Here is a 23,473-nt window from a genome sequence, read left to right as displayed (position 1 = left end):
TATTTATAAATAAAATAATTAAATATTACTTAATTAACTAAAAGATAGTATTAGTATTTTTACTTAAGTAATAAAATATTAATATACTTAATCTAGATTAAAAGACACTATTTTAGTTACTATAAAGCCATTCTAAATAGTCTTAACTTTATATATTATTATATAGGCCTCCAGAAACATAGTAAAAAAATCAATTTTATTAATATAATTAAATTTATATCTTATTTACTGCTTAATAAGATACTTATATTCCCTTTTTATAATAGTAAAGCAGCTTACATTAAGAGATTATAAAAAATATAAAGAATGGGCAGGCATATAGATTAGGATAATATTATTCTTAATATATATACAGTCAAATTCAGCTATTAAATAACTTTTATAACTATTAAGAATCAACATCTGATATCTTCCAACTATATAGCCATTTATATAAGAAATAAAGTAATTAATAAGCTAATCTAATTATTAATATTAATTTTCTAATCAGCTAGCAGCATCTTAAATCAGCTATATTAAAGATATTTAGCTGCTTTAAAGATCACATATAAGGATAAAGCCTAACCAGTAGAGTTAATTGCCTTAATTATAGTTACCTATTCTCTATTATTAGATTATAATAGATTTAAATAATTATATTAATAATTACTAGTTATAACCTTTACAGTAGCATAGAGATCTATAATAAATCTAATCTTATCAAAGTTATAAATATCTTTTAATAAAATTCCATACTTAATTATTACCTCTTATATATAATCAAAATATTCTTAGATTATTTTTAAATCTTTATATTTAGCATGCTTATAATTATATCTCTAAGAGAATTATAATTTAAGCTCTAGATAATATTAAATAAGATTATAAATCTATTTCTCTCTTACTTATCAATTTCCATATTAAAAGAGAAGATAATTAGTTATTTCTTATATAAAAGCTAGCTAGGAAAATAATTCTTGCTTATCTAGATCTAATATCTATTTTATAAGTGATTCCTCTTCAAATTGAGTTAATTTATAATTATTAGTGTATATTTAAGATCTTTATTAAGTGCCTTTAAATTAATTTTAGAAAGTTATTTAAGAAATATTATAAATCTTAGCAGCTCATCTAATACTAGGAATTTTTCTATTCTAAAAATTAGAAATAATTAATAAAATCTTCCCTTCTTGCTCAGCTAAATCTTTTAGGTTTTTACTGCGAATTAGTGGCATACCGACGCGTTGAAGTTAACGGAATCAATATAGAGAGGGCCCTCAGAGAAAAAGTGGCGGTTCGCTTACAGTGGCGGCTCGCTTACCGATTACGTTAGTATATCCTTACACTTCTTATTATAATATTTTTTTATTCTTATTTTTATCTATTTAATATCTTTTAATAAATTACTATATATTAATTATATATATTATTTAGATATTTATTTTATTTAATACTTCTTTTTATTTAATATTTTTCTAATTTATCCTTAGAATCCTTTTTAGATTAATAAAATATAATATTTATTTTATTAAAGAAGTGTTAGAGAATTAAGAATATTACAGCCAATCAATAAAAAGTTCCTATGGAATGGAATATATACTATGCCACAGGTGCTAATATAAATAAAGCCTTAGGGTTAATTAAGTGATTAGCTATATTAAATCAGACAATTTAATATAATGAATTAACTGCTTCAGGATAATGAATCAGAGAATTTGTGGAAGAAAGCTATATAAAAACACTTATTTATATTAAGTCTATTAACTTTGCCTATTAATAACTATCCTAGCTATACTTAATAATAATCTAACTAAAATTTCTAATAATTTAAGACCCTCAGTCAAAAGAGAAGTCTTTAAAAATAAATAATAATAATATTTTAAATATTAATTCTAACTAATCTAAGTTTTAACTTAAGAACTATTAATACCAGTAATAAGAATATTATAACTACTAATAATAGAGACATAATAGTGCTTTTATAATATATTAAAGAACTAGAAAATGCTATAATTAATAATAAAAAAAGATTAATAATAAGTTAAGTACTTTAAAAAGTTAAAATTAAAATTATAATTCTATTTAAAAAAGAATATAAAATCTTTAAGATATATCTTACTTAAATATAACTTTACTTTATATATAATAATAAATTATAAGTAAGTCTAATAAAGTATTAATAACATCTAGTTTCCTAAATAAAGAAGCTATAAAGTAATTTATGTTATATATTACTAATTAGTACTAAATAACTAGAAATATAAAATAAAGAAATTCTAAAATAATTATAATATTCTCTAGCTACTAATATTATAAATGAAACTTAATTAACTGTAAAGAACTATTAATAAAGATATTAAAGCTATTAATAAGATTTAATATATAGATAATAGATCTTAAAGAATATATTTTAAAATTTCTATAAATATTAAAAGAATTTTTATAGAATAATTAAGAATTTAAAGATCAATTCTATAAAGAATTAAAAAATAATATTAAAGACTAAATCTGAATAATAATACTATAACTAGAAATATTTTAACTAATAATAGAAGTAGTATTATAAATTAATTTAACTATCTATACTTAATAAAATAGAAAAAGAAGAATTTAAATAGAATAAAATAAACTTAAATTAAAATTAAACTAAGAATAAAGATAAAGATATAATTATATAATTAAATATAATTTTATCTAAAGAAGAGAAAAATAAGCTAAAAAAAATAAAGCTTATTTTAATTATAAAAAATTAGATTATTTTATAAATAAATGCTAAAGGCTAAAAAAAAACTAGAAACTAATTATTTTGGATTTAAAAGAGTATATTATAACTATAATTTTACTAATTTTAGTTAAGATTAGTAAAATTAATAAAATAACTAATAACAAGATTAATTTTAATAAAAAATAAAAATAATTAATTAAAAATAAAGAATAATAAATAGAATAGATAATAAATTATAAATAAATTTAATAAAAATAAAGAAAATAGATTAAAGAGTAAAATATTCTAAAATAATTGAAAAAAATACTTGGTAATCTAAGTAAGAATAAAGAAAAATAAAAAAAAATTCAATTTTAAAAAAGTATTAAAAAAGTAAAATAAATTAATATTAATATAAAAAGAATTAATTAGCTAAATATTTTCTTATATATTATCTAGAAAAAATAAAGACTTATTAAAAGAATATAAAACTTATTAATTTAGAAAGAATTAATATAGAAGACTTTAATATAAAAAATATTTAAGCAAATTCTCTATTAAAAAAATTACTTTATACTTAACTAATATTATAAGATAGTAAGCTAAAAATAATACCCCATAAAAACCTATACTAAAAATTAAATAAAAACTCTATTAAGAAAGAACTAAATAAAGTAGAAAGATAATATTATTTAGTCTTAAGAGAATGACTAGTATAATTATATATTAATAAATATAACTTACTAAAAGAAGTCTTAAACCCCATAAAAACCTATACTAAAAATTAAATAAAAACTCTATTAAGAAAGAACTAAATAAAGTATAAAGATAATATTATTTAGTCTTAAGAGAATGAATGACTAGTATAATTATATATTAATAAATATAACTTACTAAAAGAAGTCTTAAAAGAAATGGAAAGATTATATTAAGGTGTATAAATATTATAAAAAATAAATATATTATATATATTAATAATATAGATAAATATATATATCTCTAGTAAATATATATAAATATATATAAATATATATTATATAAGCAAGAATAATACTTTTATAATAAAATAACTAGATATATAAGAAATTATTTTTATTATTACTATTTAGTACTAGAAGAAAACCTATATTAAAAAATATATTAGATAATATATTATAACTTATTATATAAAATATATTTTATAAAAAAAATAAAAGGGATAGTTTTTAAGAATCTTAAAGATAATTAAAGAATTAAGACTTAAATATCTATAAGAATAGATAAAGTGCTAGTATATCTATTAAGAACCTATATATCCTTATTATAATAATATTATAATTACTAACTACAAAGTAGAAGAATCATATAAATAATATTATTATAATATTAAAAAATACTTTAAATATTAATAAAAATACTAAAAGAGATATAATTATAATAAAATTTATTATAATTACTATAGAATTAAAAATAATCAGTTAGATAATAATAATATTAATAAAAATTAATAGAAAAGATATAAGAATCTTATTAGATTTAAAAATAGTTTATAATTATATTAAAGAAAAATTTATAAAAGAAGTTAGACTAGTTATAATCTAAACAAATAAATAAACAATAATTATCTTAATTAATAAAGAAATAATTAAAGTTATAAGAAGTAAGCACTAAATATTATTATAAAATCAGAATAATATATTATAATAATTATACTTAATATTATACTAGTATCAAGAGAATACTATAATATTATATTTAAAATAATGTAGTTATAAATATAGAATCTAATAATTAACTAAATAAAAGGAATAATAATTATTAATAAAATAATATTAAAAATACAAATAATTAGTATATTAAGCTATTTATGAAAAAGTAATAGTAATTATTAATACATAATAAAGAATTTAAAGTATAAATTAAATTAAAAGAAGGATTTATACTATCCTTAATTAAATAATATTATAAATTAAGAGATAAATTAGAACTTAAGAATAAATTTACTAATAAATTTTATAAAGTTATATATATATAACTAAAATATAGAAAAGTATTAATATAATTAATATTTATTAATAAAAAAGATAACTAAAAGAATAATTATTAAATTATAAAGCACTAAAAAATAAAATAGTAGATAATATAAATAAAATATCTTATTAAAAATAAAAGAGAGGTTTTTTATAAAAAGTAAAGATTATAACTATCTTTAATATTTAATAAGATTATTATAATCTATAAATAATTAAAGATAATATTTAGAAAATAATATTTCTTATAAATAAGGGATTATTTAAATAAGTAATTATATTTATAGATTTAAAAAATCTACTAGTATAATTTGCATAATATATAATCTATATTTTATAGAAATACTTAGGTTTATTATAGTTTATTTTAATAATATTATTATATATTTATAAAATCTAAAAGAATATAAAGAATATATATAATTAGTTATAATAGTACTTATAAATAAAGAATTAATACTTAAGATTAAAAAATATAAATTTAATACTATAATTATTAATTATCTAGGAATAATTTATATACTAAAAAAATTAAAGATTTAATCTAAAAAGAAAGATATAATATTTAACTAGTCTATCTTAATAAATATTAATAAAATATAGCAATTCTTAGGTATAATAAGATATATTAAAAAATATCTAAAAAATTATATAAAAATAATATAACTAATTATAAAGTTACTATAAAAAGATTAAGAATTTAATCAGATAGAAAAATAATAATAAGTATTTAAGAAAGTTAAGGAATTAATTAAGAAAGTATTAATTCTTATATTTTATAATTTAGAGAAACTAAATATAATTTAACTAAATTTATTAAAATATATATTAGAAATTATTTTAGAACAATTAGAAAATAATAAAAAATTAAAATCTATTATCTTCTACTCTAGATAATTTATTACTATAAAAAGGAACTATAATATTTATACTAAAAAAATTATTTATAATTAAAATATTTAAATAATAAAAATACTACTTATAAGAAGTTAAAAAAGAGATAATTATGAAAAGTAATTGCTATAATCTAAAATACTTCACAACAATTAAAAAGCTTATTAATAGATAAATTAAATAATTAAAGTATTTATTCAGATTTAAGTTTTAAATTAAATATATTAAAGAAAAAGAAAATATTATTATTATATTAAAAGAGCAAATTATATAATTAAAATATAATAGCTATAAATAAATATACCAGTAGAAGATAAAGATAAAATTTATTATAATAAAATAATACTAGTAATAATAATTATAATAAAAAGTAAAAGTTTTTATAAGATAGTAAAAGTTATTAAAAATAATAAAACACTATGAATAGCATTATATAATAATAAAGTAATATTAAAAGGTAAATTAACTATTTAAAAAATATTAATATTAGTATTATTTTTAATAATTATAAAAATTATTTAAATAAATTAAATTTATTAATTAAAGAATATTATAGAATTATATTAAATAATAAAAAAGATATAATAAATATATTACTTCTTAAGAATAAGAAAATTAATTAAAAATTATATTAAGAAATATAATAATTATAATTATAATTATAATAAATTAATTAATTATTAATTATATAGAAGAATGTATATCTTAGAAATATTAATAAAAGTATAGAAATTAAAAGATTTTATTTTAGAAATTATATATATTAAAGTTATTATTATTATAAATAAACTTATAAAATATATTATCCTTAAACTAATATTAAAGAATTTAATAGTATAATAATATGTAATATTAATATTATAAGAAGTATTTATAATATTTAGATTACTAAGTAAAATTATATCTAATTAAGATAATTATTTATATTTAAATTTTAATAAATAATTATAAAAAATTATAAAATAGAATATAATTTATTAATAGTATATTATTAATAGATTAATAGCTAGACTAATAGAATAATTTAAGTAATTAAATAATATCTAAGATATTACCTAGATTAGAATTAAGATAATTAAAGTTATTACCTTTTATTTAATTTATAATAAATAATATAATAAATATTAATAAAACAAGTACTGTATTTTATTAATCTAGAAAAAATTTTAAGGATAAATTAGAAAAATATTAAATAAGAAGTATTAAATAAAGTAAATATTTAAGTAATATATATATAATTAATATATAGTAATTTATTAAAAGATATTAAATAAGTAAAAAGAAGAATAAAAAAATATTATAATAAGAAATACAAGGAAGGATATACTAACATTTAAAAAGAAGAAAAGAGTTTATTTTTTATAATAAATACTAGAATTAAAAAATTTTAATATTAAAAATATAAAACTAAATAATAATTATAAATTTTAGCTACTAGTAAGAATATAAATATAATATTTATATTTTATTATTAAAATTAATCACTAATTTAATAAATAAAGATAAAATAATAAATAATAAAGAATATAAAATTAAAAGAATACTATAATATAAGTTAGAGAAAGAATATATCTATTATCTTATAAAATGAAAGAAATATAGATCTAAAAAAGATATATAAGAATTTATTAAATATTTAAATTATTTTAAGATTTAAGAATAAAAATAAAAATATAATTAAAAAAGATAGAAGGATTAAAATTAGTATTAAAAATAAAATTATTATTTTATAAAGTAAATATAATAGCAAGAAGTTTTTTAATCTTTTATTATTTTTTTATTTATTTTACTTTTTTTTTTCTATTGTTTTAAATTAATTAAGATAATTTGAGTATATAATCTTCTATTATTTAGGATATTCTATCTTTGCTTAAGACTTCCTTTATTTCTACAACTTTTGTATACCAGAAGCCTATTAAAGTTACTTAATTATATATTAAGAGGATTAGTAAGATAAACCTTAAAGAATTATAATACTTTAAGACATTTCTTCTATTTTAATTATAGATACCTTTTATTATTAAGCTATATCTCTATTTAACTATTGGCAAGGAATACCCTTAGGAACCTCTATGTAGTTCAAACTATCATATCATACCTCAACACAGCCAGTGACAACTAAGGTGGATCCAGACGCGTGACAATATAGTAATTAGTCCCTTTTTGGCATAGTCCTGCTGTAGTAATCTTGGCTTATTATAATGATGGCTGCTTCCGTTCCGTAGGTAGTACTTATTGATTGGCTGTGACTTTCCGATTCTCTGACAAATAAAAATTATAAAAACATAACTAGGATTTAGCTTCAGCCTAGGAATAGGTTTAAATATAGAATATATATACATATATACTTAACAGCTAATTACTACTTCATAAAGACCTAAGGCCACCTACAGTTTTAAGGCGGTATATACCAAGCCGCTAGTCCAATTAGCAGCAGGAAGCCAGGCAAGGTCACATGCTCGCCATACTTCGAAGCTATTCCCAACTCCATTCAGGATTCCGCCTTACACTATAGTAAAGCCTATCTTACTAAAGTTATAAATATTTTTATTAAAAATACTATATTTAGCCTTTAATTATTTTAGTTACTTAAAGAAAGACTAAATAATGATTAGATTCTTATACTAGACCTTATTACAGACTAATTAACGTGTAAATCTTATTTTTAGATTAAGTTATTACTTTAAAAAGAATTTTATTTAGTTTTTATGTACTTTATTAGGAATTTGAATAGGATCTTTTATAATAAGTTAAAGATTTTTTATTTTATAAAGTATACTAAGTTTAGGGGGCCATTCTTAATATTTTAAAGAGAGTATTTAATCTTAAAGTGAGGTCTTAGTAAGAGTTAATTTCTTATATTTTATACTAATCTTTTAGTATTTGATTTAGCCTTGTATATGTACTTATAATATTATTAAATTAATATTAAAAAGGCGCGCAGCTTTGTGCATATTCTTGATTTATTTTTATTTTAATATATTAATAGCTAAAAGAAGTCTTTCTTTATAGTTAGGATTAATTTTTATACATATTTGAGGTATTTTTGATGTTATAATATTTATTTGAAAATGATAGGTTAAAAATCAAAGGGAATTTTTAAGGGGGTGTCCTGTTTACCCAGGTGTTCCATTTACTCAGGAAATACGTTATTAATAGATAAAATTAATGAACTTTTAAAATTAAGAAATTATGAAAAGATAAAAGTAATAAAAATAAGATTTTAAGAATATCTTAATTAATCTAAGATAATAAAACAAAATTAAATATTTAATAAATAAGAATTTCTATATATATTTTTTATTAAATTCTTTAATTTATTATATTGAATTATTTGATTAATGCTATTTTTATTCTATTCTAATTTATATATATTCTTATAAGCCTATAGTCTTTATATATATATCTCTTAATATCTATGGCGAGGCAGTCCTCAGATACGCATTAGCGTTCCTTATCTATTGGCGTGATGTTCTGATTCTCTGACAGAAGCTAGCTTAAGGCTTTAGCGGGTCAATTAACTACTACTACTACCACTACTACTACTATCACCAATGAAATTCCTTGGTTTTGATAGAGATGCAATAAGCGCCCTCGTACAATATGGTAAATGAAAAACTGGTTTAGTTGTCGGTCATTCAACCCAAATTTGTTTTCTACAAATAGAAAATCGCCTTTGCTCAGTTGTAGACCTTGGATTTTCGTCTCCTGACACTAACCATGAGCCCTTTGTATGGTATCATGAACCTGCCGAATCCTATAGATACAAGTCAGTCAGTTGTCTACTCCCTTTTGTGCATATACGGACCGCTGATCTAATACGTACGAGTTGTCTTGGGCCGCGACGGTATTGGTTTGATTTCATAGTTGAGCAGGATCTCTGCAGTCAACAGCTTAAAAATATGGCTGAAGATATACCGACCTGGGCAGGTCCTGCGTCCGTGACCAAATGTCAGAAAGGTACCACTAGTCTCTGTCATGGATGTGTCCTTGTCCAATGACTGAGAGAAACGCCACGGCTGATATTCATGCGGGCTGGGGTACAGTTCTGGATCACGGTGGATGGAGAATTGGGGAATGGCGATGCAGGTTCCGCAAGGGATATGAAGGCCGTTTGGTAGAGTAAAGCCGTTGGTATCAACCACCTATATATCGGTAATCATTGTATGAGCATGGAAGTCTCTAGAAGATGAAAAGAAAGGGACGAGAGTACCTTTCTTATAGGTGTAAGAGAACTGAGCCCATTGAGACGAAGACTTTCTTTGATGGCGCTGTCCAGGAGAACCGCTTGATCAAGATCCCCGGCTGTCCATATCCCCCGACCACGATCATGGAGAGACTGTATCTCTTCGAGAAGGATGTCCCATACGGCTTCCTTCGGGGGACTGCTGAGAAGATCCAGAAAGAAGCTGTAGCCTTGGACACCAGATGAATGCACGCCGGGGAACGTGAACATGAAGATCGGATACGTAAACTCCTCTGGCCGCCACTTGATTGTCGTCTTGCCTTTGTGTGCAATGTTCATTAAGCAATCTAGAAATGTAGACACCTAGAATCACTTCAGTATAAACTTACAACTTCACCATCTCCACCTACCATAGCCGGGCTAGAAAATATCTTACCTTGGAGTTTCCTACATTTTCATGCTCTGCCATTTTCTGCTCTAGAAGTGGCCGAAGTGCATTCAAAATAAGTCCTTGATACCACCGGCTTGCTAATCTAATGAGAGGACCTATGCATCTAGAGCCATGAGTCAGTAACAACTGCATCGGGGATTGTAATTGAATAGGATTTTGAGTCTCTTACAGACGCAAAGCCCCAGGAATAGACTTGACTATGATCGATCCGTAGACAATGATCTCTGAAGTTCGAATAATGGCATGTAGGAAGTTGGGGTTGTTACCTTTTCGTCACTAGAGTCAACTCACGTCATACTAATGCAAGCAGATAACGGCTCAAGATTTCTTTAACGCTGGTCTTACACATTTCAGGCCCGACTGCAAGCAAGTTGACCAATCTGCCGCACATTATTGAGACGCTCGAACTCAACGGGACTTCAACCCAATTCTCTGTGTCGTCACCCCATTGTTCTAAAAGGCTGGCTCGCGCTTCGTGAGACAAGGCCTCAGCGACGGACTCGGAATCAAGGAGGTTTGTTATATCTTTTCCCATCAATTTCACCACGATGTCATACAAATCGCCGAGTGCCGAGGAGTGGGACGTATAGGCAACCTGAAAGACGTCGGAAACACTGGCCTTTAAGCTCACTTGACTCTCTTTAGCATAAAGAAGAGAGTCGACATAATCCTTGGGGATTATCACCGGGTCCCTTTCCAGTACGTTGGGCAGGACGAATGGCAGCTTTGAATGGGATTTGCAGTGCTGTGACGGATCTGTAAGCATATGACGCTTCATACTCCGTCCACCCTGTCATACCTTAAGATAGCCTTCCTGTATATAGCTCGTCGGGTCGATATTGAAAAGTCGCTCTGCCCCTTGCGCGAAAATTCCCTTGCTGCGGAAAAGCCATGGAACACCCACCAGGGTAGTACGTCTCTTGTGCAGATTCCATAAAATGCATACTGCTGCGATCAGTGAAGATAGAACAGCAATGCAAAGCAATAACGAGAAAGAGCCAGCAAAGGACATGCAGAGACTGATAAGCATCTTGAAACGGACCCCTTGTGAATATAGAGGTTCTAAGCCAGAGGGAATCTGCTAGCATGCTTTATATAAAAGCACCGATGGATTGCCAGGTGAGACAGATTCTTGATGGGATGAACTTCGTACACCAGTAATCTGGTCAACGTGCTTTACTGGGCAGACCGCACGAACAGGAGCCTGAAGTAAAGCTCATGATGGCAATCACATGCACGGCGTCAGGCGCTATGTCGTGAGTATTATCGCGCCTATGATTCTGAGAGCTAACCTGAGTTGGATACCGCAAAAATAACTGTAGTAGTACCAAGCGGCTGTGTTTATTGTGCAATGCAGAAGACTCATATGATACGCCAGTTGTCTCATATACGCATGATATTAGGAATAGTCAAGGAACTTCTCAAGCAAGCCAATGCAAGGGCGTTATCTCGATTGCTTCAATTGGATCTGTTTCACCTAGGCAAACAAAGCAAGCCAATAGACATGGCGCCTGTCATTGTCTAGTAGTAGTAAGTAGTAATGATATATCTGCCTCAGTAAGCTAGCCCTGGGTCGGTACTGCTATCCAGGGTGGCGCCTAGGCCTGGATCAAGGACAATCATGCATCCATTACTAATGCTTTCCATATTCAGATATTACACAAGCTTTTGTGCTCGTGTGCTATGTAAGTTAGTACGCATATATATGTATGTAGTCAGGAGGGGAGACCCATTACTATTGCTCATGGTGCTTCACTTTCCGCCTCGTCCTCACATAACCCGCAAAGACGCGGAAGCGACATACCACCTAATGACATTTACCTTTCCCCATTAGAATGGTTTATTCTGCTCTATGTTCTCTTTGTGGTAAGCGCTATTGTCCAGAGGATGTACATGTTTGTGGTATGGCGTGAATGCGATATACTTTACGCCCACGTGCTTACAAGGGGAGTCATTAGTCGCGAGTTTAGCATGCATGCAGTTTATACGAAGCACTACAAATGCTCCATATCCGAATTCAGGTCCTACTCTTCTCTTCACGGGAACTAATAATGATGTGTCCGAGAAGTGCTCAGTTACAACGCCGGCATTTAACAAATCGAACGACATCATTATTTGCGGCCGCAGAAAACGGCGACACTGTTACAGTTCAACGTCTCCTTACAACAGCCGTAGCAGATCCTGATGAGCAGGACGAAAGAGGCTGGACGCCACTCTCGTGGGCCGCGTGGATGGGCCATGTGGACATCGTACGTCTACTGGTCGCCAGCCACAAAGTGAATCCAGATAAGAGAGACTATTTCTTCGGACGGTCGCCATTGTCATGGGCAGCAGCGAGAGGGCACCTTTCAATAGTGCAGATACTATTGGCACGGCCTAGAATACATTCGGATTCAAAGGACATTGACGGACGCTCCCCGCTATCCTGGGCCGCAGGACAGGGTCATGTGGATGTAGTGATGCAACTGCTGGCAGAAAAGGATGTTCATGTCGATTCTAGGGACGATGAGGGCCAAACTCCGTTATCATGGGCTGCAGAAAATGGACACTCTAGTGTGGTGGCGCTGCTGCTTGAGAACCCAGTAATTGACCCTAACTCGAGGGGATGGACACCGCTGGCCTGGGCGGCCTGGCTAGGACATGAGTCGGTGGTGCAAGTACTGCTTGGAGATAGCAGGGTTCAGCCTGACACCAAGGACTACTCCTGCGGATGGACTCCTCTGTCTTTAGCAGCGCAAGAGGGTTACTGCGGTATAGTCCAGCAGCTCCTCGCAAAGGGTGATGCGGTCGATGCGCACTCGAGAGATGTCGGCGGGCGGACTGCACTATGCTGGGCGGCAGAGCGTAACCATCAGATATTGATCAATATATTTTCCGATAGAGAAAAGTGTCATCCTACAAATCAGAACTTGTAGAATATATTGCTTTGATAAGCGTGCCACCCCTTCTCATGCGCTATGTTACCTTTTGATGTAGTGTGGAATCAACGCTCCATTCTTTCCATATTAATATATTCAAGATAAACTTGATGGGGAATCATATAGAAGATACTAAGATATTCACGTCTCAAAACACAAATGGGAATAGTGATGAATATTTTCAGATGGAAATGTAGATAGTATGGCTTAAAGGCCTCGGTGAGGGCGAAGTGTCATAGAACTTTTAAAGGGGCGAGTTACCATCACAGCATGTTAGATCAGCGGAAGATCGCCGGGCTCATAACCCGGAGGACCCTGGATCGAAACCAGGACATGCTACTTTGTGTCTCTTTTTTTCTAATTTTTTTTCTATATTTTTTTGGCATCCACCAGTTCTAATAGGGCCTACAGACCAATCGCTACAATTATCTGCTCAACGGATCGAGGGGACAATGAAATGACATACTGAAAAAGACAGTACCAGACTCAATCTCAAGACAAGACATTTGTCTATGTTTTGATCCAATCTAATGTTGGCCTTGAGCGATCTCGCCGTCATTGGGATATATTATATATACCTCCTTCAATAGTTAGCCATGCCAGTTTTTCAATTGGATGTACATGAAGGATCAGGGTGTTGCTTGATCCAGGCTATTTATCTCTGTCCTCCTTTGTTATTGCGAAGACCATAATAACTTTGTGTCTCTAAGACCTAGCCGACTCAAAAGCAACCCGGTCAATTCAAAGTGGGCGGGATTCAACTGCTCAAAATCAAAACTCTGAATGGCGGATAAAAAGGGTATCCTTGTCTATGCACACACAAACGCATCTCAATCCTAAGTTGATTGGTTCGAACCTGCATGACAAAATGAGAAGATGCTCTCTGATTACCCTGGCGGAATGTCGGTTCCCGTAATTTCGATCTTTCTGAGACGAGTTTGGTGGTGAGAACGAAAAAGAGAACGAAGACATGCATGAGGAGAATACGCCCACCTTCTAGCTGGCTTGCTCAGGAACTAGCAACATCGAGGAATGTGCAAGCTCGAATATGCTCCTATCGAAGGATGCTAGAAGGAAGAAAAGGAGAAAGAACTTGCAACTGCCTCTTCAGCAGAACTATGGGGCGCTGCAGATGGCATAGGGCGGACAGGTGGATGCCCCAGGGATCCAAGCCGATATCAACGATTGCCTATTTGGGAAGCCTCCCACAACTCAGCGAAATTCTAATTTCTCTCCTTCTAGACATACCAAAGATGTGCTGATTGTCAGAATATGGCTACGCAGTCAGATGCAGGCATGTGCTGTTTTTCCACCGGTCGTGTGGCATTCAATTGCCCACTGAAGAAGTGCAAAAAGCCCTCAGAGGAGGCCGCGAGGCTTTTGTCCGTTTGTAGCAGAAATCTGTGCAGGCCATGTGGGCATATTTGGAGAAGGAAGTCACGTTTGTAACTGCCCTTCCCTGCTGATCTTCCTCCCTTCTCTTCCTGTCTTTCCTGATTTCCCCTCTTAAGTTCAGCATCGACTACGACTACGACAAGGCGACATAACGCACAGGACAGACACTCATGGCTTTCCCCTTGTCTGCAAAGCCGCCGCGTAGACACAAACAAGGGCGCTGCCCCAGCCAAGTCACCACTGCTGCAGCAGCAACCGCAACCGGATAAAGAAAAGGAGTGAACCCGTTGAGGAAACGGCTCCCTGTTTCTAGGAATAGGGGCTTAGGTAACTCAGGCTGTGCTTAGGTTACCTGAGTTTCCAGCAATGAGCTCACACCTCACCATGGTGCTGGAGTCTAGTAGCCACATTTTGGTGAAGCTAAGATGAGCTCCATTTAGAAATACTTTGTATTTAATATCTTGTTCTCAATCGAAATCTACCCGAAGCTTGGTTCCACATGGGAGTTGAAGACATTACCACACTTTGAATCAACTGCGAGATCTTCTAAGTCTCTTCAGATGAAGTACGGCGACACAGGTGTTGGCTTGCCTTCTGGGGACTCGTTAAAAAGTGATGAGCGAGAAGTTCAAGTCTGTGCTCGGAGGAACATAACGCATGGATATCAATCAACTCATGTATCGTAATCATGTCAAATTTGTGGAATTTGCTCAGTGGTGGTATAATATCCGCTTTGCGTATAGAGTAGAAAGAAGGCAGTGACCGAATCTCCGAGATTGTGAAAGGTGAAGGTCCTAGACACCGAATAAGTATGTAGGACAAATTGGTATAGTATATATAGAAGAATTCCGTATTATGCTTATTAGACATGCACTAATATATAAAAAACCCAACAGAACCCCGTCCTCGACACTTTTGGTACAGGATAAGCAGACTTATTTTTTTTTGTTCAGCTACTTGGCCGCAAAACAGATACACCTGCCTCGGGACTAGCCTTGAGAATAAACTTGCTGCCTATAGAACACAATACTCCGAAAACATGTTTGTCGGTCGGAGCATAAAAAAGGAAAGAAAAGCAGGGAAATCTATGCTATGTCGTTTAATGGTGGCCCAAACCGAACGCCTGAGAAGAGAGACTCAATGTGGTGATGTTGTTATGAAGACAGAGATGGAAGGAAGGGTTTGCTCGATCGAAGGCAGACAGATCGTGTCGTTGAATAAATGGAAAGATATATTTTAAGCCACAGCTTTCTGCTCAGGTAGAGGTGGAGGAAGCTGTTTGTGCACTTGTGGTTAGCAGATATGTCCCATTTCCGATGTCATACGAATTGATTTCCGTGTTATGGATTAGTTCATCGTACCTCAAGCTTTGTGTTATCGGCCATCATGCGCTGGAAACCAATACCAACACCCTCGATGACAGCGAGGAAAACGGCACACATGATAGCGGAATTTCGGGCAGCCTTATAACCACCACGGATAGCGAGCGAACCACCAGTGAAGAAACCGGCGATGATGGCATTATAAGGATCCTCCTTCTGACGAATTCCCTTGATCGAACAATCGAAACAACTGAAAAGGCCTCCCCATACGCCAAAATTACCACCTAGAACCGGAGCTCGAGCCTTGATTGCCGTAATAGCACCTATCCGTCGTTCGCCGTAGGGACTGTTGCGAAAACCTTTGACTCCGTGCCAGACGGCACCACCGATGGTACCCATACAGAAGGCACCGCCAAAGTCGCTCAGGGCAACCCAGGGACAGGGATCGCGCGAATGATCCATGATGTGTAAATAGTGAGATGAACAGAGAGAAGGTCAGCAAGAAAAGGCGAATCACCAGGGACTTGGGGGGAAAAGACCAGCAGCAGTGAAGTGAGCGACGCGGCGGCGATAAAAGATAAGCTCAAATAACTTTTTCCACGGGGAGCACGTGACTAATATACCTCCTTTCGGACGAAGTATACCGCCATTTATTCCATGCACATCATTGGCCACAGACCAAGGTTGATTTTTCCTGCAATATTATTTCCTACCGAGGCAGGCGGTGAACGGTAATCTACTCAATACATGATACAAGCTGCAGCTGAAGAGAAACTAGGATGAACATAACTTGTTGTATCAATTCAATGAATAATGTATTAGGTGCTCACTGGGACAAGTTGGATTGCATTGGGCGTTGCCTGGATTCTCAAAAACAAAGGCATAGAAGCTCCTGCTGATAGCAGCGACTTGACAGATGGACATGCTCTAAGTCTACACTTGATTTTGCCAGTTTTAGTGGCAAGAGGTGGAAATCCAAAGAGAGATGCAATATGAGGCCGTGTAATGAGAGAGGTAGTCATCTCATCGATTAGCCTAGGCATAATGACGACCGGAATGCCATGCAGAATGATCGGAAAATGAATAGCTAAGCATTGATGATGAAATCAAGGGACGAACTGGAAAGACAAATATCTGCGGTCGAACCTATATCAGGTGGAATAGTGCGAGCGGTTCCTGCTAATGTGGTATTGTAACGGCAGTGGACTTCGTTGCTCCTGTTGTCCCACTGGTCTATATATAACGGCATCTGCAGCATTTGCTTTTCCTGAAGCGTCAATGTCTAAGACACAAATCAAATCAAGCTCGTAGGTTCAGAGTGGGTGTAATAGACTTGTCTATTGTGATAAGGAGCAAGCACAGAAACGGCCAAAGACGATGCAGACCATGAGTGTGAACAGATACCATCAGTTGATACTTTTGATTGGAGTGGGCAAATCTGATGTAACAATGTTGGCAGTCAATGACTTCTGGGGCAAAGTCAGGCATTTGTTGCACCAGCAGCCAGAGCTCCAAATACAGCCAAACCATATACATTGGAAGTAATTGCCTCTTAGCAGAGTAATGGCTCCTAAGACCAAGCTCAGTGTAGCATCGCCCGTCATATGTATTAATGCTGGCCTCTAAGTCCTGATCTTGATACAATGGCTCTAAGCAGTTGACTACCGGTGAGTCCCTAGAACATCTGAAGCATTAGTCGGCTGTTAGGATGAGTGTAACGGCTTGAGGTAATTTTTTTTTTGGCAGTCTGACATTGATATACATTCATATATATTTACCCCCAGTGAACTTAGAGCTATAATCAGATGCCTGATTCACTAGTTTTTTCCGCGATGCACTTGAGATGCTTGATTTCCCAGCAATATCTTTCTCCCAGCTGAAGGCCCGTGAACTAGGATCTTCCTCGCTTGTATTGCGCATAGCCTTTTGGTGACTTTCGTACAGCGAAGGCTTATTACCTTTGTTCTACAGGGTTGTATTAGTCGCGGTCTTGTGATGCGTACAAGGAAAGTAGGTACTTACACTCGGCTGGACTTTGTTTGCCGTGGCTGTGTTTGTTTTCGATGACAAATCTCGAGGTCTTGCTGACCTCGTATCGGGCTCAGCCTTTATACCTAGAACCTCATTTTCTAGTCTTTGTCTTTTCTGAGTTGGATTCTCCGTCCATGCTGCGCCTATTCCACCTGAACTTTGGTCGCCGCGAGCGGACTTGCCTGTATTGAATCTGCGATTGCTTATAGTAGTTGGGTTCATCCCGGAAGCCCATGACTGGTTGTCAGGAGGCGTAACCATCCAGTCGTCTCTCTGTCTTTTCTTCGTGGTCGCACTTTCCGTGATTATCTCATGTTGCTCTGGAGGTGGCGAATACCGCGATTCGCGTTCATATTTGGCATCGTTAGACGCTGTAGCTCCAACTGGCGGCAGTTGAGGTCCAAAATCATCGTCACTGCTATCGTCACTGGCTTCTGAATGCTCATCACCTTCTGAATCGTGATGGTAAGATAGACTCGGTCCGACTATTTTTGAGGGTTCGGTTGCGGCTTCGACCTTGTCATGATCTGTTGAGGTCGCTTTGCTATTTTGTGAGGGAGACGTTTTCTGACTGTGTTCATATAGATCTTTCCCGGCCATTGTGATTGCGAAAGGACTGGAACTCTTGTGTTGGAATAGTTATTCGCGTTAGGTGAAGCGAGAACGAGCTTTGTCGTCCGTCGGCAAGGTCTAGAGATTGGGTAGGTGCCTGAGGCACGCAGAACTACTGGTTAACTCACTTCATACAACCACCCAATTATGAACGAATGAAATTGCTTTTTGAAATGCGATCTACTAGTGAGATATCCCATAGAATAATATAGAACCTACTGAAACCCATGACAGTTTTTCTCCAAGAGAGTACCCACTATCACCATCAATGTGGCTAAGAAATACTCCGTATCAGCTGTTTGTTAGCTTGAGAGCATCACTCGATTTGCCGTGGCCTGTGTTGAGTTCATATCTCATGCGGTTGCAGTCAGAAAATTTCATTATGAAGAATAGAGATGCCTACGAAAAGCAGTTGGGTTTGATCTCTAATTGGAAATAGGTTCTAGGTTCTCTGCATGGATTAGAATGTCCCATGAAATAGCCACAATATAAAACAGTATAATCACTTCGCTTGTAGAATAATAAATCTATGAACAGTCTTTCCACATTTCTACTGGGTGAACATGGTATTGCCAAAGCACTGACGCCATGAATTAGGCTCACATGGGGGTATAAAACAGCAATAACAGTGCCTTCCGAATAGTTCGAGGAAAGAGGGGAAAACCACTGTTATAAATCTACGTCCATATCATCGCCTGCTTCGAATGCCGGATTGCGTTCGGTATAAAAGGGGGAGGGCGCTGTCGAATCCGTACGCGCGCTGCGTTCTAACTGCCGTGCTTCCGATTGTCGTGCTCTAACCCTCGCTCTCGATTCGATAATCGCCTTTCGAACGCTATCTTGGTCTTCTTCAGCCACCGTCAACGACCGTGGAACGCGATAAAGGACAAGCTCGTTGTCTGGCTTCGGTTCTTTGAGGAGAGACCTGGGAACGGCGTTCAGCGTCTTTTCGATATCAGGAAGAAACGATATCAGTTTCTCCTGGGCTTCAATGCTCGCCAATTCTTGCTCAATGTTGTAGATGTAACTGGTATGCGCCGTGTCATCCAGGAGCATGTTGTCACTACCGGTCAGTTCATCTTGCTTTTTCTCTTGGTCGTCTTGGAAGGCTGCTGTCGGACCTTGTGCCGATTAGTCTGGGGCCTCGGAAAAAAAAAAAAAAAATCAACCATATCAACAGTCACACAAGTAAATGTATAGTCGCTATACCTAAATGCAGCAGCTCGAGTTTCTTGATGGGAGGCTCCCCCTCGGGGTCGCTTTCTGCACGGCGCTTGGGGCAATCTTTGGACAGGGCCGGCATTGACTTGGCAACAACTCTTCTTCCCCCTTCAAGCCAACGCGATTATCTGGGCCGGAGCCTCTCTCTCGTCGAATAGCGAAAATGGATGATTGAATTGCGCGTCTCGTTTGTCCGATCGTGAGCGCCAAGCAAGGAGTGCTTTTTGCTGCGGGTTTCCTTTGGGTGTTCGTGAGGGATGGGGTCGCCACGCATCGACTTTTTCCTCAGAAGAACATCGCTCCTCCGTCTCCCACTTCTCTCCGCCACCGCACCTCCCACCCCTCGTTACTTCAGCCACCACGTTTCGCACAACATGGCTGCCTCGCAGGACAAGGCCAGTCAGTGGCCTGCAGAGCGCGTACGGAATGAATTCATAAATTACTTCAAGCAACGTGGACACACCTTTGGTACGTGCCTGGACCCCTCCATGACCCCTCCAATTTTTTTTGGTCTAACAAAATGCGCCCAACAGTTAAATCGTCTCCTGTCGTGCCACACTCTGATCCGACTCTTTTGTTTGCAAATGCTGGTATGAACCAGTACAAGTCGATTTTCTTAGGCACAGTCGATCCGCAGTCAGACTTTGCGCATCTCAAACGTGCCGTCAACTCGCAGAAGGTATACTACACATCCGTCTGAGATCTGAGATTGAAAAATGCATGGCTGACCTCTTTTTCCAGTGTATTCGAGCGGGCGGAAAACACAATGTATGAGTTTTTTCTTCCTTCCTTTTTTTATTTGCAAGTTACTTATAAACCCAGGACCTTGACGATGTCGGCAAAGATAACTACCATCATGTGAGTCACCCAAGTTGCGGTTTGCGACATGCTTTTATCCACTTCACCATATGCATTATTCATACTTTACGAATCTGGCTAATCGTTCCATTACATCTAGACTTTCTTCGAGATGCTCGGAAATTGGAGTTTTGGGGACTATTTCAAGAGCGAAGCAATTGCCTTCTCCTGGGAACTATTGACCAAAGTTTTCGGCCTTGACCCGGACAGACTCTACGTGACTTACTTCGAGGGCAGCGAGAGCGGAGGTCTTCAGCCGGATCTAGAAGCGAGAGACCTCTGGAGAAAGGTCGGCGTTCCGGAGGATCACATTCTCCCAGGGAACATGAAAGACAACTTTTGGGAGATGGGTGATCAAGGACCTTGTGGCCCCTGCAGTGAGGTGCATTATGATCGCATCGGCGGTCGAAATGCCGCCTACCTCGTCAACCAAGACGATCCTAACGTGCTCGAAATATGGAACAACGTCTTCATCCAATATAACCGTGAGCCAGATCGCTCCCTGAGGCCATTGCCAAACAAACATGTCGATACCGGTATGGGCTTCGAACGACTAGTCTCGGTGCTTCAGGACAAGTCGTCAAACTACGACACTGATGTTTTCATACCGTTGTTTCAGACGATACAAAAAATTACGGGTGCTCGTGAATACCAGGGTCGATTCGGATCTGAGGATGCGGATGGAATTGACACTGCCTACCGAGTTGTAGCAGACCATGTTCGAACTCTAACCTTTGCCATCTCTGACGGGGCGTACCCCAACAACGAGGGTCGGGGTTATGTGATCCGCAGAGTTCTCCGACGTGGAGCTCGTTATGCTCGCAAATATTTCAATGTGGAGATAGGCAGCTTCTTCTCTAAAATTGTGCCTACACTCGTCGATCAGATGGGAGGCATGTTCCCGGAAATCAAGGAGAAGCAAGCCGAGGTCATGGAGGTTCTGAACGAAGAAGAGGTTTCATTTGCCAAGACATTGGATCGTGGCGAAAGACAGTTCGAGAATTACGCCCAACAGGCAAGGTCCAAAGGCTTAAATAAGCTTCATGGCGCAGATGTCTGGAGGCTTTATGACACCTTTGGATTTCCCGTCGACTTGACTCAGATCATGTCTGAAGAGCGGGGGCTCTATATTGATGAGGCTGAATTCGAAGAAGCACGACTCAAAGCCAAAGAAGCCAGCAAAGGACAGAAGAAAGCTGCTGCCGATACCGTGAAGCTTGACGTCCACGACCTAGGGAAGCTAGAAAAGATGAGCGATGTCCTCAAGACTGATGACTCTGCCAAATTTGATTCTCCAAAATTAGAGTCTGTCATACAAGCCATTTATCATAGCAAGACTTTCATCGATTCGACTGCGGATGTCCCACAGGGAGAGCAAATTGGAATCATTCTCGATAAGACCAATTTCTACGCTGAACAAGGTGGCCAGGAAAATGATACTGGCGTGATTATACTCGATGGAAAGGCAGAAGTTGAAGTTGGTGATGTACAGTCATACGGTGGTTATGTCCTTCATACAGGCTTTGTCAAGTACGGATCTCTTGCCGTTGGTGATTCTGTTATTTGCGAGTACGACGAACGTCGTCGACAACCCATAAGGAACAATCACACCGGAACACACATCCTGAACTTTGCGCTGAGAGAGATTCTGGGAGACAGTATCAACCAGAAAGGCTCTCTTGTGGCAGAGGAAAAGTTGCGCTTTGATTTCTCTCACAAGTCTGCTGTGACAGACAAGGAACTCGCGGAGATTGAGAAGAAATCTACTGAATACATCCGCCAAAATTGCACAGTCTACTCGAAAGAGGTTCCCCTAGCTACGGCACGAGAAATCAGCGGTGTCCGTGCTGTATTTGGAGAGACCTACCCTGATCCCGTCCGGGTCGTTTCTGTGGGGGTAGAAGTCGAAGAAATTCTCAAAGATGTCAAAGATCCACGGTGGAATGACATAAGTATTGAATTTTGCGGTGGTACTCATGTTAAAAAATCAGGCGACATCCGAGATCTTATCATCCTTGAGGAATCTGGAATAGCCAAAGGCATCCGGAGAATTATCGCCGTCACTGGAGACGAAGCCCAACAAGCCCAGGCGATCGCAGCAGAGTTTGAAAAACGCTTAGAAAATCTTCGAGCAATGGCTCACAGTCCCGCCAAAGAGTTGGAAATGAAACAAGTCCAGGTTGAATTGAACCAGCTCTCAATATCTGCTGTTGAGAAGGCGAAATTCCGAGACTTGTTTGCACGTATTAACAAACAGGTGCTGGACGACCAGAAAGCTCTTCAGAAATTGGAACTGAAGAAGGCTCTCGACATTGTTAAATCATACTTCGATGCTGAAGAGAACAAAGGTCGTTCAACTCTTGTTACCAAGCTGCCAGCGACTTCCAACGCCAAAGTCCTCGGCGAGTCACTCAACTTTATCAAGTCTAAGATGGCTGATAAGACTGTATACTTTATCGCACCGGACCCTAATCAAAACAAGGTCGCTCATGGTTGCCATGTTTCCAAGGTAAATTTCTCGCAAACACGCTTTTAACATACCTGGACTAGAACTCTAACATCATCAATCACTATAGGCTGCCAGCGAATTAGGCGTTTCACCAAGTGAGTGGGCGAGTGTTGTCTCAGGTGCTGTTGGTGGAAAGGCTGGTGGCAAAGCACCCACAGCTATTGGCAATGGTACCAACGTCGAGAAGGTTGACGAAGGAGTGGCCCTTGCCACCGAATATTTACAGAAGTTCAAGTTGTAGAATACCCTTTTATCATTTACGCGGATTTGACATGTATGCCGTTTTGAAAGGTACAATATGGTTTCTTTCGGTTCAGAGATGGAATTAGTATCCGATTAAGTTCTAGTACTTTTTTTTTTTTTGGCTTTTGGATCTTCCTCTTC

The 23,473-nt window shown here is 34.9% G+C and overlaps 5 protein-coding genes across 5 annotated transcripts, besides 9 other annotated features; 2 read left to right on the top strand and 3 right to left on the bottom strand.

The window, feature by feature from the left end:
• Positions 1–1,311: part of a repeat region (Identified by RepeatMasker using a combination of RepBase library and repeat library created with RepeatScout) that runs on past the window's edge.
• Positions 1,312–1,511: a repeat region (Identified by RepeatMasker using a combination of RepBase library and repeat library created with RepeatScout).
• Positions 1,512–1,732: 221 nt separating this feature from the next.
• Positions 1,733–7,505: a repeat region (Identified by RepeatMasker using a combination of RepBase library and repeat library created with RepeatScout).
• Positions 7,505–7,741: a repeat region (Identified by RepeatMasker using a combination of RepBase library and repeat library created with RepeatScout).
• A 48-nt stretch (positions 7,742–7,789) lies between these two features.
• Positions 7,790–7,862: a repeat region (Identified by RepeatMasker using a combination of RepBase library and repeat library created with RepeatScout).
• Positions 7,854–8,103: a repeat region (Identified by RepeatMasker using a combination of RepBase library and repeat library created with RepeatScout).
• Positions 8,096–8,189: a repeat region (Identified by RepeatMasker using a combination of RepBase library and repeat library created with RepeatScout).
• Positions 8,190–8,691: 502 nt separating this feature from the next.
• Positions 8,692–8,738: a repeat region (Identified by RepeatMasker using a combination of RepBase library and repeat library created with RepeatScout).
• Positions 8,739–9,038: 300 nt separating this feature from the next.
• Positions 9,039–9,077: a repeat region (Identified by RepeatMasker using a combination of RepBase library and repeat library created with RepeatScout).
• Positions 9,078–9,266: 189 nt separating this feature from the next.
• UA08_07857 (hypothetical protein) lies at positions 9,267–11,253 on the bottom strand (the record flags this gene model as incomplete). Its single annotated transcript, XM_020262753.1, has 7 exons — positions 9,267–9,343; positions 9,413–9,731; positions 9,800–10,135; positions 10,209–10,326; positions 10,393–10,489; positions 10,569–10,968; positions 11,023–11,253. The coding sequence occupies 7 exons, from the start codon at positions 11,251–11,253 to the stop codon at positions 9,267–9,269; spliced, it is 1,578 nt and encodes a 525-aa protein (XP_020117027.1).
• A 1,021-nt stretch (positions 11,254–12,274) lies between these two features.
• Positions 12,275–13,138, top strand: UA08_07856 (hypothetical protein; the record flags this gene model as incomplete). Its single annotated transcript, XM_020262752.1, has 1 exon — positions 12,275–13,138. The coding sequence occupies one exon, from the start codon at positions 12,275–12,277 to the stop codon at positions 13,136–13,138; it is 864 nt and encodes a 287-aa protein (XP_020117024.1).
• A 2,634-nt stretch (positions 13,139–15,772) lies between these two features.
• Positions 15,773–16,320, bottom strand: UA08_07855 (Mitochondrial import inner membrane translocase subunit tim17; the record flags this gene model as incomplete). Its single annotated transcript, XM_020262751.1, has 2 exons — positions 15,773–15,811; positions 15,898–16,320. 2 exons carry the CDS (start codon positions 16,318–16,320, stop codon positions 15,773–15,775), a joined length of 462 nt encoding a protein of 153 aa, XP_020117025.1.
• Positions 16,321–17,622: 1,302 nt separating this feature from the next.
• On the bottom strand, positions 17,623–18,489 carry UA08_07854 (hypothetical protein; the record flags this gene model as incomplete). Its single annotated transcript, XM_020262750.1, has 2 exons — positions 17,623–17,823; positions 17,881–18,489. The coding sequence occupies 2 exons, from the start codon at positions 18,487–18,489 to the stop codon at positions 17,623–17,625; spliced, it is 810 nt and encodes a 269-aa protein (XP_020117022.1).
• Positions 18,490–20,096: 1,607 nt separating this feature from the next.
• Positions 20,097–23,330, top strand: UA08_07853 (Alanine--tRNA ligase; the record flags this gene model as incomplete). The annotated part of the gene is made up of 6 exons (XM_020262749.1): positions 20,097–20,190; positions 20,256–20,401; positions 20,464–20,490; positions 20,545–20,580; positions 20,681–23,089; positions 23,157–23,330. The coding sequence occupies 6 exons, from the start codon at positions 20,097–20,099 to the stop codon at positions 23,328–23,330; spliced, it is 2,886 nt and encodes a 961-aa protein (XP_020117023.1).
• Positions 23,331–23,473: the final 143 nt, after the last annotated feature.

The sequence above is a fragment of the Talaromyces atroroseus genome (genome assembly GCF_001907595.1).
Source record: "Talaromyces atroroseus strain IBT 11181 chromosome Unknown scaffold_12, whole genome shotgun sequence".
In the NCBI taxonomy this organism is placed as follows: Eukaryota; Fungi; Ascomycota; class Eurotiomycetes; order Eurotiales; family Trichocomaceae; genus Talaromyces; species Talaromyces atroroseus.
This window is presented reverse-complemented; position numbering and strand designations above follow the sequence as displayed.